General features: G+C 43.1%; 1 protein-coding gene across 1 annotated transcript in view; it reads right to left on the reverse strand.

Annotated features, from left to right (window-relative positions):
- Positions 1–16,919, reverse strand: part of LOC311234940 (non-selective voltage-gated ion channel VDAC2-like) — a 48,866-nt gene that overhangs the window by 5,556 nt on the left and 26,391 nt on the right. Inside the window, exons 5-8 of the mRNA XM_084322219.1 lie at positions 10,322–10,374; positions 4,229–4,456; positions 3,969–4,119; positions 2,910–2,967 (exon numbers count right to left, since the gene is read on the reverse strand). Of these exons, the coding sequence (XP_084178345.1) occupies positions 2,910–2,967; positions 3,969–4,119; positions 4,229–4,456; positions 10,322–10,374 (490 nt within the window). The remainder of the gene's footprint in view (positions 1–2,909; positions 2,968–3,968; positions 4,120–4,228; positions 4,457–10,321; positions 10,375–16,919) is intronic.

Genomic DNA, 16,919 nt, shown 5'->3' on the forward strand with positions numbered 1-16,919 from the left:
TATGATTTAAGCAGTTCCTCTTTCAGTGATTTTTTAAATGTTTTAAAGGATTTAGTCATTTTCAGATTCTCGTCAAGCTTGTTCCAGATCTGTGGACCCCTGCATGCTATGCTTAGGCTAGCACAATTTAGCCTTCTCCTCTTGCCAAATATAAGATGCCTATTTCTTGTGTTATGGATGTGCAGTGGTTGGCAGACTGGGACAAGCTCAGACAGTCTGTGATTCATGTTGTTGACAACTTGATACATAATTGATGCGTTTTGATGAATGTTAAATTCAGCGAGCCTCAGGAGACCAAAACGATGGAACAGAGGTTGTGAGGGCGCTTTATACCCGGACCATGATAGTACTCGTAGTATTTTCTTTTGTAAGCTTTCAAGTTTCTTGAGATGGCTGGGATAAGTGTTGCACCATATGACATTACAGTAATTAATGAGGGGTTCATACAAGGTTTTATATAGAGTGAGAAGGGCAGGCAAGGGAAGAAAATTACGCATTTTGCAGAATAAGCCAACATATTTGGACAGTTTTGTTTGTAGATATTTTATGTGGCATTTGAAATTGAGTGACTCGTCGATGACGACCCCCAGGAATTTTGTGGACACCATTCTTGACAGCTCCTTTCCATTTATTTTTATGCACATGTGATGCGTGCGCATCCAATTTGAGTGGAAGACAATAAAGTTTGTTTTGCTGAGTGTCTAAAGTTGGTAAAGTGGGTGTTAAGTGTGTTGTTTATTTAAAGTGAGTGTGTGCACTGCATGTGGATGTGTGTGCTGTGGGTGTATTTTATGGTTAGTTATTGTTCATTGATGAGAAGCTCCCGTCCCTCTCTCTCTCCCCCTCTCTCTCTGCCTCTCTGTCGGTAGGCCTGTCACGATACACATTTTGCTGGGCGATTAATTGTCCCAGAAAATTATTGCGATAAGCGATATTATTGCGGTTTTGAGAGAATTTCTTTTTTGGGAAATGTATTTCCCAAAAGTTTTCAATTAACCTTTTTATTTATTTTTTACTAATATAATAGCATAATAATGCAAGGAAACCGTTTCAAAGTGCAATAAACCTTTATTTAACATTGGAAGACATTTTAAATATCCTAAATAAAAATGCTCAGTTTGATTGTTTATTATAAAACACTGAAACTGGAAACAAGCCCTCTGTCTGGCTTTTTGTGTCATCCTTTTAACATGTACATGTATTATTAATGTACCTTGCGGTACCATGTACAAAATGTTAATAAAGTATGAGGAAAAAACTGGAAACGTAATAAATAAAAAGGCAGTGAAACAATAATCAAATAAACACCAAAATATATACCGTACTTTTCGGACTATAAGCCGTGGCTTTTTCCCCCATTTTTCGACCCTGCGGCTTATATAACGGTGCGGCTTATATGTGACTCGACGTGACCAAACCCGAAAATGTTAAAATCAAAATATAGCTTTTTTGACTGCATTGAAATGTTATTTATCTGTTCCCTTATTTGCTAAACTTAATACAACTTGTAAATGAGTTCATTCTTGTTATTTGTCTGACAGTATTGTGTCCCAATGCTAATTACATAATGGTAATTAAACATTAAAACACCTGCAGCTTATAGTCCAGTGCGGCTTATATATGTACACATCATTCAATTTAGCTGCTGCGGCTTATAGTCAGGTGCGGCTTACAGTGCGAAAAGTACGGTACTATCTCTATTGGAATGGGGACTTCAGCACAGGATAAACTAGGGATGGGCAAAAATAATCCAGATCGATTGATCACATGATGTACTCGAGTACTCGTGGAGGAAAACGCTGTACAAAATAAACGTATTTTCCGGTGTTTTAGACTTTTATTTTTAAACCCACCGACCGGAAGTATTGTTGTTATTATCCTAGCAGAACGTATGAGCGGACAATTTGTCTCGTCCGGTTCTGTGTTTTTGAGCTAATGATAAACAAATGTTGAGATTGTTGGTGAACAACTAACTTTAGGTTAGTTTTAACATTAGCGACTAACGTTAGATGCAGCTACTACAGGCAATCAACGATGAGGAGGAAGCGTCAAAGCCGTATAATAATAGAATATCCCTGTGGTGCGTAGGCACGACTCGAAACTACCTGTTATAATAAATTAATTCATGTTTAACTTGTCCCCGTGTCCAGTCCTTTGACTAGCCCCACCCGTTCATTGTAAACAATGATGCATGTAATTGTATTAACGTTATTGTGTGTTGTAGCTATGCTATACATTGTATTTAGTTTGTTAGCTATTTAGCTAATGTTGATAGCATCAACGCTAGATCTTTAATCTTTATTTAGCAGTCCAGTTTCTCCGGGCAGTAGAGAGTAACTACTTGGGTCTAAAAATAGCTACACTACAAAGAACGCTACTAGGTTAAAAGGAGCAATACTATTGAGAAATGTAGTTAAACTATGCGCTCACAGGAGCTCCCGTGCTGTGCTCTAGTAACGCCAGCGGCCCGCCTCCCCACACGGAGTGACTGACAAGGGGTACTGGTTCCGCCTCATTAAAACAAACGCGCAAATAGAAATTAATCGCGCCCGTCAAAATCATTGCATTCATTTTAATTATCGCGCTGATTAATCGATTTATTGCTTATCGCGGCAGGCCTAGTCGGCACCCACCCGCTTGAGGAAGTGTGGTATTTCCACTCGCTCTGCTGTTGAGCGAATGGTTGCGCTACAACCATAGAGGGGGCGTTACTGCAGATCATGTCAGTGCTAGGTAGGATAGAGAGTCAGAATAGCTTAGTTCACTGGGGGAGGAGATTGTCTCAACTGAATTGGAGCAATCCACCAAAATGAGAATTAGAGACAGACCCATTGATATAAACCCCCATTGCTATAAAACAATGCTAAACACTGGAAAAGGCCATTTATAAGATAAACCTTTAATCTTACCTGGTCTAAGCGTCTGGGTGTAGCCAACACCAATAAGGCTAGTGTTGTTCACTTTAGCCTAGGGGAGGGGAGGGGGGAAGAAAAATAAACAGTGTTAGGTTTATGTTTTCGTGCTTCTCATTCAACCACCTCATGTCCTGGTGGCCTGAGATTAAACTCATCAAACCCCCTCAAAGACTAAAGTTGAGTGAGCAGGGATCATGAGGAATAATAAGAAAACACAATTATCAGAGCAGTCAGGTGGCGTAGCGGAGATTGCGTTCGTCACCAACACCGGAGACGTTGCATTCGCCTGTTTGAATCCAGCTCACAGCTCCGGCGTTGTCACCAGCTTGGCTGGCCGTTCACACTAATACAATTGGCTGTATTAGAGGGTGGGAAAGCTGGCAGGGTGGGTCCGGGTCGTTGTAAACAGCGACTCCTACAGTTCGGTCGGGGCCCCTGCTCAGCGCGGATAGGATCTAAGTGGGATAGTGTGATCCTTCCACACTTTACACCCTCTCAGTGAGAGTCCGCGCTGCCAGGTGAAAAGAAGCGGTTGATTGGCTAGACGTGTGTCGGAGGAAGCACGTGATAGCCTCCACTCTCCCAGACCGACTGTGGGGGGTAAGTGCGCAGCGACCAGGAAGGGGATTGGGAATTGGCATAGCGACTAACATTGGGATGGGAGAAAATCGGAGGAAAAAGAATAATAATAATAAAAAGAAAAAAAACACAACTATCACAACCCATTCCAAAAGGGCAGTGGTTGACAAAAGGGGTCCCCAGCAAAATGCTAAATAGTTACATTTAACTTTTCAATGGAACTCAACCCATTGAGAGCATGTGGGAAAAACGATTCCGACCAATCGGTTTCTCTCCCTCCAATGAAATCTCCCCCCTCACGGTTTGGACAGTCATTGGAATGTTTGATTAAATCACATTAACAGAATCTGCTCAAACGGGGGCTCCTGGGACTAAATCCAACTAAAGAGGCCCAGTGGCTAAATGGCCCATTGATGAGGAAACGCTGGGGACCCCTTGCGACGGGTGGACCACTGGGTGGCAGGAGTAACTCACAGTGATGGCGGCGTCTTTGTCCAGCTGGTATTTGGCTGCGATGCCGAAGCGCGTGCTGTTGCTGCCTGCGGTCCAGGCCAGGTTGACTGCCGTCTCAAGCTTGTCGCTCACTTTCTGGTAGATGGAACCCCCGAACTCCGCTCCGTCATTGCTGAAAAAAATCAGAGGGGAAGGAGGGAGAGGAGAGGAGCGAGTGATTTTGAGTTACTCTCAACATAGACTAGTTTCCTTTAAACAGGAATTCTTCCATTAGGACTTACACATTGGTGTGCAACTGGAAGTCTCCGGTCTTGTAGCCAATAGCGAAGTTGTTCTGGCTCATCTTGGACTTGGCAGTGTCAAAGGTCATCTGATAACCGGCGAGCCAGCCCTCATAGCCGACGACGGCAGCGCCATGGATTGTGGGGCCAGCAAAGTCAAAATCGACGTCACAGCCCAGGTTGACATACTCGCGCTTGTAGGCAGTCTTCACTTTGCCGCTCTTCTTGCTGTTGATAAGGAGAACATGGCTTTGGTTAAACGCTTGATTTAAATTCCATTCACATAAAAGTAACCATCAATATATATAAATAAATAAAAGGGCCAGAGTCCAGCGATACAAGTAGGATATTAGCCCATTTGTCTAGCCACACAGAACTGAAATGGCTTTGAAATGACACAGCCTGTGCCCAGAGGTGGTGCAGTGGTTAACCCTCAAGAACCATGCATCTTTACTAGCCTGGCACCAGAAGCTTCCATCTTCCCTTCTCTGAAGCACATTGCCCACTCTCCTTTATGGCAAATTTATATAAACCAATTTACTGAATTACAATTTTGTAAAAAGAAAAAAAAAAGAAAACACATTGTGCCGATTACCAACCCTCCCAATCACGTTCGACCCTGCTCTTGTTCCGCTGCATTCAGCGTGGACTAGCTTGTTAGCATACATCCTAGAGCCTACCAAGCCTGCTGAAACTAGCTAGCTTCTGGCTCCCTACGCTAGGTTAATCATACTTGATTTGGATTTTGGACATCAGATTATATACACTGTTGACATTATCTTTGGTTTCCACCCTTGTTGCAACTGCTGTGCTTGCTAGCTAGAGCGGCCTAGTTAGCTTGTTAGCCTAAGACCTGCCGTGGCAGTGTCTCATCATGGAGCTGTGAGAAGCGCCTGCATTTTTTTATGTGAGTTTGAGCATGTTAGCAGGTCAGCGGTGGTTCATTTAACTCCACGTTTGTATAGGTTGTTGTGGCGGTTGTGCTGCATCCTATGTATAGGTTGTTTGTAAGACAATGTGTTACCAAAGTCTGAAAGCAGATTGTGGGATGAATGGACGTGCTAAGTAGCCTCCAGGTGTGAATGAGGTCGCAAACAAAAAGTTATGAATTGGGGTATGCGTGCCTCCTTTGGTCTTTATGAGAGGTACAAAGAGCTTAGGTACAGACAGCAGGGTATGCAAATATTGAGGACTGAAGCCGTTTGCATCAAGCAAATAATAGGCCTACTGAAATAGAATACTGAAAGCCTTTTTTTAATTATAATGAAAATACAATTAATTTAAATATTTTTTAGTTATAGTGCAGCCCCATGCGCACTACCAGCCTTTACATGTGATGCGATTTTATGTTGAGTAACATTATCATTTACTGCATTCGGAGGGGGGATAGTCAGGACCTTAACTCTGGGCTTTAGACTGCGGGTACAGTCTTTTTTTGGGAAGTGCACATTCATATTCGACTTGTTGGCACTAGTGCGAGTGGGGGACAAATCGCCTGGTGACGCCCCGTAATACAAGAACGTCATATCTAGTTTGAACAGTGAGTATGCAAGACCATTATTTTGAAGTCATTAGACAAAGATTATTGTATAATCCATTTATCAAGATCCAGCATGCCTCTATGTGCCAAAATTACTTTGATTTCTGCCATTGCTACATTTGAGCCTTGAGAAAAATCCAATACCTTGTCATCTGTACGATATCCAATACCAGTAGTATTAGTAGCGCTGGATTCCCAATAGCAACAATTAAGTCTTCCAACAGATTAACACCTTCAACACTGAACACAAAAAAAGGACCCATACACTCAAGCATATGATCTTCCGACAACTCAATAGAATAAGTGTGGGACTTTTTTTTGGGACTCTTTTTTTTAATAGCGTTTAAAGCGTTTATCGGTTTCGTCGATAATACAATGTACAGTTACCCCCCCCCCCCCCCCGGCCTACCCAACCCCCCCCCCCCCTCCAATGTACAGTTTCTTCGTCAAATGTATATACTCTCTTTTTTAGACTCTTATTGTATCACAAACAATACTGTATTTGTAAATCTGGTACATCATAAATGTATAGATGTAGCAGTATTGTCTATCTGTATGTCATATATGCTATGATGAATTGAAAGTAAACAAGAGGAAAGTCTCTCTGGTCTGCATCCCCTTCACAATTGTGTGTATTGAGCCGTACTGTATTGTACCCATTCTGCAATCTGTTAATAACAATCAATCAATATTTAACAGATTGCAGAATGGGTACAATACAGTACGGCTCAATACACACAATTGTTAAGGGGAACTATTTTACTATTTCTTTCACTATTTGGGCACCTTTACACAATTCCTGTGAGTTTATGGAACACTTCTGTAATTTTTTATTTTAATTCATTGTTTTGTATTTCTAATGAAGTACTCAAAAACAGCATTTTTCTACCTCAAGATCTTAAGCCGTTTTGAGCCTGGGCTCCAACCACGATGGTAACTGTGTGGAGTGTGTGTGAGTCTCAGCAGAGTCTCATGCAGCTGAGTCTCTCAGACATCACAAATCAGCACATTTTCAGATGACTCCGTTCAGTGAGGGTGAATATTGTGAGAGGAGAATTGGAAGAATGCGCCAATATGAGAATTAGAGACATAGATCATATTAATATAAGTCCACATAGCTAGGAAACAATGTTAAACACTGAAAAAGGCCATTTATAAGATAGTTCCCCTTTAAGGGGATGCAGACCAGAGAAAGACGTTTGTCTTGTTTACATCAGGGTCCCCCATTTTCAATTCATAGTGACATTTATGACCACGTCATTCTCCGCCATGCGTAATATCTGCCAATGACGCCGTAAGGCGTCTTTGAGATCAATATTTCGGAAATCTGTGACGGCAATCATATTTCACCCACGGAGACTTGGGATCTCCTGTTGATCTCCTCTCAACTCTCCAACGGTTCAATAGCGCCATCTGGTGGCGGATCGGCGGATCACCCAAACAGGAAGTGACGCGCCGGAAGTGGTGCTCATCCATATTCGGTCCGAGCACTCGCTATCGTTAGCGGGACTCCGGCTCGACACACTGGACAGCGATCCGTTGCCAATGACTCGATAAACAACATGATTGGACGTATATACTATTATACAACCTGGAAATGGATCGCATATATCAACATTCCATAATCGCAAACTTTCTGCTCCACGCTGACCACCCAACGGTCAGAGGAAGATGCGGTAAGTTTCAGCGTGTAATATTATGATCCATATAAACTGCTGTGATCCATGTATCGCCCATACTACATGAATGATTTAACGTCGGCCACGGACTTATAACACCCCCCCCCCCCCCCGCCCCCCTCCGGTCACCAGCAGATGATGAGGCAGGACGTTTAGGACCTTGTACAATTGAACGTTTTAATATGACGTCAATCGGTATCAAACTACATTTGATGATGTAATATATGCATTTATAGCTATAACTCGCGTTCTGCAGAATGCTGCAGAAAACGATAAAAACATATTTATACTTTAGACCGTATTTTAGTATGAATGTCAATGAAAAAGTAGAACATTGCTACATCCTAAACGATAGATACTTGATGTTGAATGGGCCATAGTAATGTCAATTTAGCAATACAATTTTAAAAGTTATAGCCCTGCAAAGAAGGGGAACATCTCCATAGACTTACAGTGGTGGCAGAGAGGGGATTAAGATCAGAATAATCCCTGGCAGATAAAGGGTTAATATTTTCCTTGAAAACGAGGGCTTTTCAGAATGCTATAAAACGAAAATGAACCAAAAAAACTATCCGCTTCGACAGTGTTGACTGCAAACGAGTCATTGATAAGCGACGGGCAGATTAGACACATAGCCATAATTTAAAACATAGATTAGGCGTTTTTAACGCTAACATTGAAGTGGATGGTGGCATTCAACGGGGTAAATCAAGGTTAATCAAAGGCTCTGAAAGTGTTAAGCACACAGCTTGCTGCTGCTGCAGCGCACTGCCCCTCCTCCTCCTCCCCCTCCCCCCCTGCCCCTCCCAGACTCATGTCAACAGAGGCATAGTCCTCCATGAGACCTACGTATGCTAACGTTAGCTACCTAGCTAACGTTACTGTTTAAACAAAACTACAGTCAGCTATTCACTTTCGTTTATAAGCTACTGATAGCTCCTGATATCATCAATTGCGCATTTCAGTTTAAGAATGATAGGGATGCCCCGTGCCGATCGATAGGCCAGCATGAGACCTCTGTTAGCTAGGTAGCTAACATTAGCTCATGTTAGCTTAACAAAATGACCCAGTAAACTAAATAGTTCACTTTATTTTAATACATGATGCATTGTCTAACGTCATCTAGCCGGCTAGCAGTAGCTACAGATAGCTCCTGATATCAATGTCTTATAACATAATTGACATTATTCGTTTTTGCAGCTGAACATTGGCTAATTAGCTATCATGCTTCATAACACTGCGAAGATGGCAATGCTGAATGTGATTTGACCAAAGCAGAGTATACACACAGACAGTGGAGCCGTTTGCAGATAGCGAGCATTTTGACTTGTTGCGTGGTGGCGATATCTCGCAGATAATACAACTACAAGTATAATTATACAATATATATATTTTATAAAAAAAAAAAAAAAAAAAAAGTATAAAACAAAAAACTATCGGTATCGGCCGATATGGCTCATAGACAATCGGTGATCAGTATCAGTGGCAAAAAACGTGATCGGGGCATCCCTAGTTGTTTCAGTTTTTCTTTTTGACATAGTTGCGGAACAAGTTAACAACTCACCACTGTCTACAGCCTCCGCATCATACTGTAGCCTAGCCAGTCTCTTGAAACACTGCCATCTTCAAACTTCCATTCCTCTCGAAACTTTCTTTTGTTGGGTGGTGCCACTCATCCTTTTCGTCTGAGAACACCGCGGTGGGTTCTCTTTTTAGTGGCCGGCTTACTCCTTCCATTAACGTTATTATGCTAACGTTAGCTAATCGGTATAGCAGGCGTGCGTAACGTTAGTGCAAGCAGGTGGTGGATGTGACATCAGTAAACAAGGAGAGAATTGACGCGCGAGGGCTGCAAAAAAAGACTAGTGTTTTCTGACATGCGTTTCTACTATTAAGTATTATGACATTTTCATATAACAGGCTGACTGACTCCGGTAGAGCCGTCACGCCTCCGCTAACCCTTCAATAAGCTTTGTGGTACGGGCATAAATGTGTCCATCCATTTATTTAGATCCAACAGTCTGAATGTATCTTGCGATTATTATACATTTCTCTCGAGTCGCTGCGTGCGTCCTGCCATTATTGCTCGCCATGACTCTGCTTGGCGCAGCAGGGAAAAAAATGCCCTTTTTCATGATATTTGACGCCTCCAATTGGCTCAATTTAGTTTCAATCTGTATGCATCTACAAATCATATTATACCAGGTAGCCAATTGACGGGAAATCCGTCAGACTCGAAATCAAATTGACGGAACTCCGAATCAAATTGACGGAATTCAGTCTCAAGCCGGAACGCTTTAATGCCTGGGGACTACAATAAAGCCAGATATGTTTGGGCTAATTCTGCACGACACTAAGCTCCATTATACATCTACAGGCAGAGCAGCAGGACGCTGTAGTCTTCAGTGAACATGCAGTCGCAACGTGACGACATCTCACACCCCCGCCCCCCTCACCCAACATGAAAGAGGAGACTAGGCCATGTGTCCCTAGGAATGTGCCATATTCCCCTCATATGATTGACGGCTCCCAGGACCAGTCTGGCCGGGCTTCTAGGGACACACTAATGTCCAAGACAAGAATAAACAACTGCGATACCCCGATAACGGCGACAGAATTTAATACTACATAGAGGAGTTCCTTATTGGGTTTTGAGTGACTTGACATTCATGACCCCTCTCTTACTTCTCCAGTAATCAAAAGCATGTGCAGCACAGATCAAGTTGCAAATACCACGTAGGGAAGCTATGGTATGCGCAGAGGTGACTCGAGTCTACGTTCCATAATAAGTGTGTGCACCAAGGAGCTTATGTGAACACTGCGAGCACCTGGATTCATATTGCTAAATGACGGTTACATAAGCAATTGTCCTACCCGGTATTTGGTGAGAAGGTTGTGTCGAAAGTCAGCTTCAGTCCTTTGGCAATCTGGGGGAAACAAACATGTCGAGTCACTTCAGGTTAATGCAGGATTCCATTTCAATGTTAATTAGGACTCGACAGATACGATTTTTGGCTCAGATACCAAATTCGATATTAGGGAGCTTACATCTCCGATACATATATATCTGCTGACATACTGCATGAAAATAGACATCCCTCATTTATTCATTTAGAACACAGACTACTACAAGAAACCTTTTTGCAACACGTTTTACTTGCATTAATCTTAAAAACAAATAGATTTTTGTCTCACAAATAAAACCTTGTGCAACCACATAACATGCACCAGGACGTATACGTGCTCACGAGCACTTGCGCGCAAGTCATGGCACTTTGCTAGTGTCTAGCGGCTCGGCGCTGCATTCTTCGCCAAATATATAATATACCGTTCGAAAGATCCATTTGTTGCCGTTCGAACGCCACCTCACTCGACCAAATCCGTGCCTCGGTTCTCGAGTTACATGACGATATGTTAGGAGAGTGTCAGATGACCACCCCGGACTCCAGAACTACCAATCATCCGCTGATGGCGAAAATTATTGGTCAGCGTTGTAGCCAACGAGTGTACGTTTCCAACGATACCCCACGTGGGGGGTGCGTGGGGTGCGAATAAGGGAACTAGGTGAAAGTTGATGAGCGAAAACCAGAAGCGATTCAGTCTTCAGAACACACAGCTGTGGATGAGGAAATGGATTTTGGAACGCTTTTCTTTTGTCGTCGGTTTTACTCAGACGTCTCTCAAAGACCCATTTATGAACGGGTTTCTATCAAATTTGGACCTGTACTACATAAGACTTCAGGCTATGGAACCGCAGTGTTGTCCAGCTTATACCTCTATGCTGGAATATTGGAATCTTGCAACCACTACAGAAAAATGTGAGTACACAAGTAGAAGTTCAACTCAAGTTCAGACCTCTGTTACTCTATTTCATTAGCACCAAAAGTGATTTTCCTTTTTTGAATTAGTAACTTCAGAATGTTATCTTTCAAGAGACCAGGCTCATGCATGTGCTATAAGTATAAAGCTAAGCTTTGCAAAAAGAAGTATGCAGTCCTCAAGTTCAAGTAAAAACAATTTACACTTTTCTGCCCGCCTGTTAAGGTTAAAACAAGAATATTACATCAATATGTCGAGGCATGTTCTACTAAAACAAAAAACATGGACCACCAATATATTGGTGGCACTGTTGCCGATAACGATACATCAGTGAAAGGCTAATATCGGCTGATCGATATATCGGTGACAGCCATCGACCACAGACCAACATCGTGATTCATTATCATTTTCTAATTCACTGGTATATTCTTAGTTACATCACTAAGACTAGTATTCAAAATATTATTTTACAATCAGATGATCTGCTTAACCGTTTCTGCGCCAATGACAAGTATACTCGTTATAGCCCGCCAATCGAACGCCAACAACGAGTTAACTCGTTATGATCGTTATTTCTTTTATTCGCCATTTCCATTCATAATTCATCCAGCAAGGCTCTGGGAAAATCTGGCACTCTTGTCCGAGATCGCAACGGCCCGGTACCGCCACCTGGTGGTATTCGGCCGATGTTGCACTTACTTTCTGAAGGAAGCTTGGCTCTGTGAGTCAGTGAATGTCGTCCGGGCGCAGTTATTTTGTAACGTGGATCCAGATAAACAGTCGAGTGCATTGAATCGCCCTTCGAAACACAAGAAGCAATATGCTTTTGGAGCTTATGGCGTCAGCCAAACGGAAATACGATCTAGCAGATGGCAATCAAATAATTGGAATACTCTTTCTGCAGTATCATCGGCCAGAGGTAAGCGCAATCCAACCTTAATTCCAGCTTGATTGTCCATTTCTTTCATTGCAAACGATCTGATCAACGTATGCTGCTGTACTAACAAATGCCGTTATTGACAATCAATCATATGGTCCCCGGTTCGAATCTCTTGGATACTTCTTTTTTTTCTGTAACGTTAATTAATTTATCCACTCTGGTTGATGAGATAATATATTCCTTTATTGATCCCCTTGGGGTAATTAAGGCATCATAGCAGCATGGGGGGGGGGGGGGGGGGGTACACAGGTAGTGAAAACAACACAAGCAGTGTAAACAAATAAGTCAATAGAATTGACTATCTAACCAACTGAAATATACAGTATTCACAGTATCACAGTATTCACATAAGGTGCAGTATGCATAAGGTGGCGTTATTGTCCTTTTTGGGACACCAGAGTGGATAGATTATTTAACGTTAAGGAAAAAAAAGTAAGCAAGAGATTCGAACCGGGAACCATATGGTCCACAGGCAGAGCACTAACCAGTTGAGCTATACAAGCAGTCATGAATAGTTACTGACTAATCCATCATTTACACTTTTCAAGTGCCAATTGTGGTCGTCGTCCATTATTTGGCATTAATAAATCAGATATCATGCGTGTGTGCTTTTGTGTGTGCGCTCTCGCGCTGACTTGTTAAGCCTTTCCCTACCATTATTCATTTCTGGAGCATTTCTTTATCCACTCTGGTGTATTGTACTCGCAAATCGCTTCCTGTTGAATGAATCGGTTGAGTGCAGCGCCGACTCTACTTACGAGGGGGGCGTAATAGCGTAAGTCAGTGGCCAATCAGATCGTGTAAACAGAACGCAGAAGGACAACCACCTTAGGGAAAGTATTCACGCGAGCCAGTCATGGCACCCCCTCCCTCCCTCCCTCTCACACAAACACTAACACACCCGTCAGGGCAAACTGCAGCTCTCACACGGGCTGATGGTTAACTCTCACTGACTGCCACCCCAATCAGGACTCAATCAGCAGCAGCTGGTAGTACTGCTTTTAGCCGATTCAGTCTGCAGACATTTTCCATGGACTGTGCATGTTGTTTAGCTCACAACCCACATAGGCAGCCGGTAAGGATATGTGTGTGTATATATTAGTGATGGCGAGATGAAGCAGTGAGGCTTTCCATCCAATAGTGCCACACATGTGTTGAAGCTTCATGGTGTATTTGCTCTACTGTGCCATCAAGTGGACAATAAATGGCTGCGTGATTATAATGATACCATGGCTTTGGTGTCTGAAGCTTTGATGTGATGATGATGCCAATAAACAAATAATATTGTGTCGGTTTTTCTAACAGAATGATGGCAGGGATAGAGGAGAAAGTGCTTGCTTCATTCATTTTTATTCAGAAAAAGCAACTCAAAATCGACATGCCATCCTGCATTTGGATCATACAGATGTGATCAGATTAGGCACAGCAAGTTAGACATTACAGCAAGTTTATATGTAACGGAGATGATATGGTCACCTTTTTTGCGTTGGGTTTAACTTCGATGCCCCGAGGGAGTTTAGAACCCGGGTCTGCCGTGACACGGGCGACAGGCGACGGCACAGACCACTACACCAAGGTGAATTCACACTTAGACGTGTAAAGTGTGTCTTTTTAAGTGGAGTGAGTTTAACTCGCAGTACCGCTACTCGCCAGTCACTTCACAACGCTTGAAGTCCATCGTGTGACCGACAGTGCCTCGCGCTACCATCTGTTATATATGTTGGGATTATTAGGATACACATTTATTTGTCTTTCCCAGTACTCCACGGGATTCTCCAACGCAAAGAAACTCGTAATGAATTCCTATGTCGACACATTGTGTTGCGCACCAACCCCGTTTCAAGTTTCTTTAATAGTTGTCATACAGAAGTACAGAATACTTTTATACAAAATGCTTCTTACCGTTACGCTCCAGAGACTGTGCTAGACAAGATAAGTATGAAATAAAATATAGCATGTAAAATAGAAGTAAAAATAGAGGTCACAGTGTTCAGTATAGACATAGTTACTTCTATTCTGCATCGAACATTGTACATGAGTTACCATACAATATACTATGCAATGTACTAATATACAATACTATATAGTGCAAAACAGAAATGGGATGAGGTACAATTTAGGTACAATTTACAGTAAGGTGTACGAGTTGTAGTGCAAATCCTTTACCAATAAATATAAAGTGTGTTTTGGTGATCTAAAGTGTGGAGAGTGGGTGCTGCAGTGTGTTGTTTGTTTAAAGTGAGTGTGTGCGTGTGGGTGTGTGTGCTGTGTGCATTTGATGGTTGTTGCATAGTGTTTATTGTTCGTTGAGCAGCCTGATGGCCTGGGGATAGAAGCTTCTTCTGAGTCTTTCTGTGCTCGCCCTAAGACTCCGGTATCGCTTGCCTGACCGCAGCAGTTGAGGCAGTTGTTCGGGTGGCTGGAGTCCTTGATGATTCTCTTAGCCTTACCCCTGCACCGCTTGTTGTAAATGTTCTGGAGGGTGGGAAGCCCCCCTCCAATTGTGCGTTCGGCTGAACATGTCACTCTTTGTAGTCTGCTACAGTCTTGTGCAGTGCTATTCCCAAACCAGGAGGTGATGTTGCCAGTCAGGATGCTCTCTATTGTACATGAGTAGAAGTTCTTAAGGATCTTCTGACTGACTTGGAACTTCCTTAGGCGCCTGAGGAAGTAGAGGCGTTGTCGTGCCTTCTTCACAACACTGTCAATGTGTGTGGTCCATGTCAAGTCCTCGGATATGTGGGCTCCGAGGTACTTGAAACTGTTCACTCTCTCAACCGGTGCCCCGTCGATGCTGAGGGGGCTGTAGTCCTTGACCCCAGACCTCCTGAAGTCCACAATCATCCCTTTTGTTTTGCTGACGTTCAGGGAGAGGCAGTTCTCCTGACAGATTCTCTACCTCTTCCAGGTAGGCCCTCTAGTCGTTGGCAGAGATCAGGCCCACCACTACTGTGTCATCAGCAAATTTGATGATTGTGTTGTTGTTCCGCTGTGCCACGCAGTTATGTGTGTACAGGGAGTAGAGGAGGGGGCTCAGAACACAGCCCTGGGGGGCCCCTATGTTGAGCGTGATGGATGAGGTGTGCAGTTGCCTGCTCTTACCACCTGGGGTCTGCCCGTCAGGAAGTCCAAGACCCACTGGCAGAGGTCATAGTTCAAGCCCAGGTCCCTGAGCTTGGCTATGAGTTTGGAGGAGACTATGGTATTGAATGCTGAGCTGTAGTCGATGACAGCATTCTCACATAGTTCCCCTGCCTCTTGTCCAGGTGTGATGCTGCTGTGTGCAGCACATGGGCTATGGCGTCCTCCGTGGACCCGTTAGGGCGGTATGCAAATTGCAGGGGGTCCAGGTTGATGGGGAGGGAGGAACAGATGTAGCCCTTCACTAGCTTCTCAAGCCAGCTCCCGAAGCCATTTCCTGAATCAGTGACGCGGACCGAGGCTTCGGTCGTCATCACACACGTCACCTGATACACGCCTCGATACACGCTCCACTTAAATATGCCTGGATTACTCGACACAAGCATCGATGCCTCGCTTCAAACGTCACATCACTGGTATATATGGGGATGTATTTGTATGGTTTAAGTGTTTACTTTTAAAGTATGTTACATTACTAGCCCACATTAAAGTATGTTACATTACTAGCCCACACTTAAAGTAGTCACAAGAGAGTAATTATCTTTGTACATTGCATAGATTTTAGAGTGGTATGATACATAATGGTGTAGTAGGTTAATTAACTTCAACTTCCAATGTGTATTTAATTTCTTGTATTTTTCTGTGTTTATTCCAAGGTTTTTTACCTAAATTGCTGAATTGCTAATTGCCAAATGCAAATAGTAGAACCATATAAAGCCCATCTACTGGCAAAAAATGGCTGAAGTAGGAAGGAATGCAAACTTTGAATATCAATAAATGGAGAAAGAAGGTAATTCTTGACTCTCGGTCTGGTTCTTGAGTGAAATCCAGTTAAACCCTTCGGGTGAGCAAGCAAACATCCTTCCAAGTTGGGGATAGAGCACAAGGTCAATATTCAACAAACATACAACTTGACAGTAAAAAACCACAAGACCGGGGAACTGGAAAACCTGGAAAGAAGGACAAGCCCGAACCCTGGAAAATCAATAAAATGTCATTCAACTCGCACCCCAAAGCCAACATGTCTGGGATTGAGGAGTCTGTTGAGGAACTCAAGGGAGAGAGAACAATTGCAAAAAGTGTTCCCTCTTCTGGCCAACCGCATTGCCAGGACCCATGAGGCAGGACTGTACAGTGCGAGATATACATAGCACGTGCTACAGCAACATCCGTCTGTGCGATGAATGGATTTACTTCAGTAGCACTGGTGCGATTGACATTCGGTTATTTTGAAAATCTTGTGGCGGGTCTCATTTCTGCCCAAGCGCAGCAACCAGCTATAATAACTATGGCTCCGGCAGCTAGCAACGCTCAGTTCATCTCTTTGAAAATCCTGTGTGTCGTGACTCATATCCGCTCTACAGCACACAGCAGTACTGGTCTCAGTAGCAGCAGTAGCGTCTGGAACGCGGACATTGAAACAGAGCAAGGATAGTGTTTTCGCGACCCAAATCAAATCCCTGCAGTTTTATTCCGCAACGGGTCAAACATGCTTTGCAATCCTTGCTATTCCTTTATGACCACGTCGTGTTTAAGACCGGAATTAACGCTATGTTAGCATAAGCTAACAAC

The sequence above is a fragment of the Notolepis coatsorum genome (genome assembly GCF_963971535.1).
Source record: "Notolepis coatsorum genome assembly, chromosome: 9".
NCBI lineage: Eukaryota > Metazoa > Chordata > Actinopteri > Aulopiformes > Paralepididae > Notolepis > Notolepis coatsorum.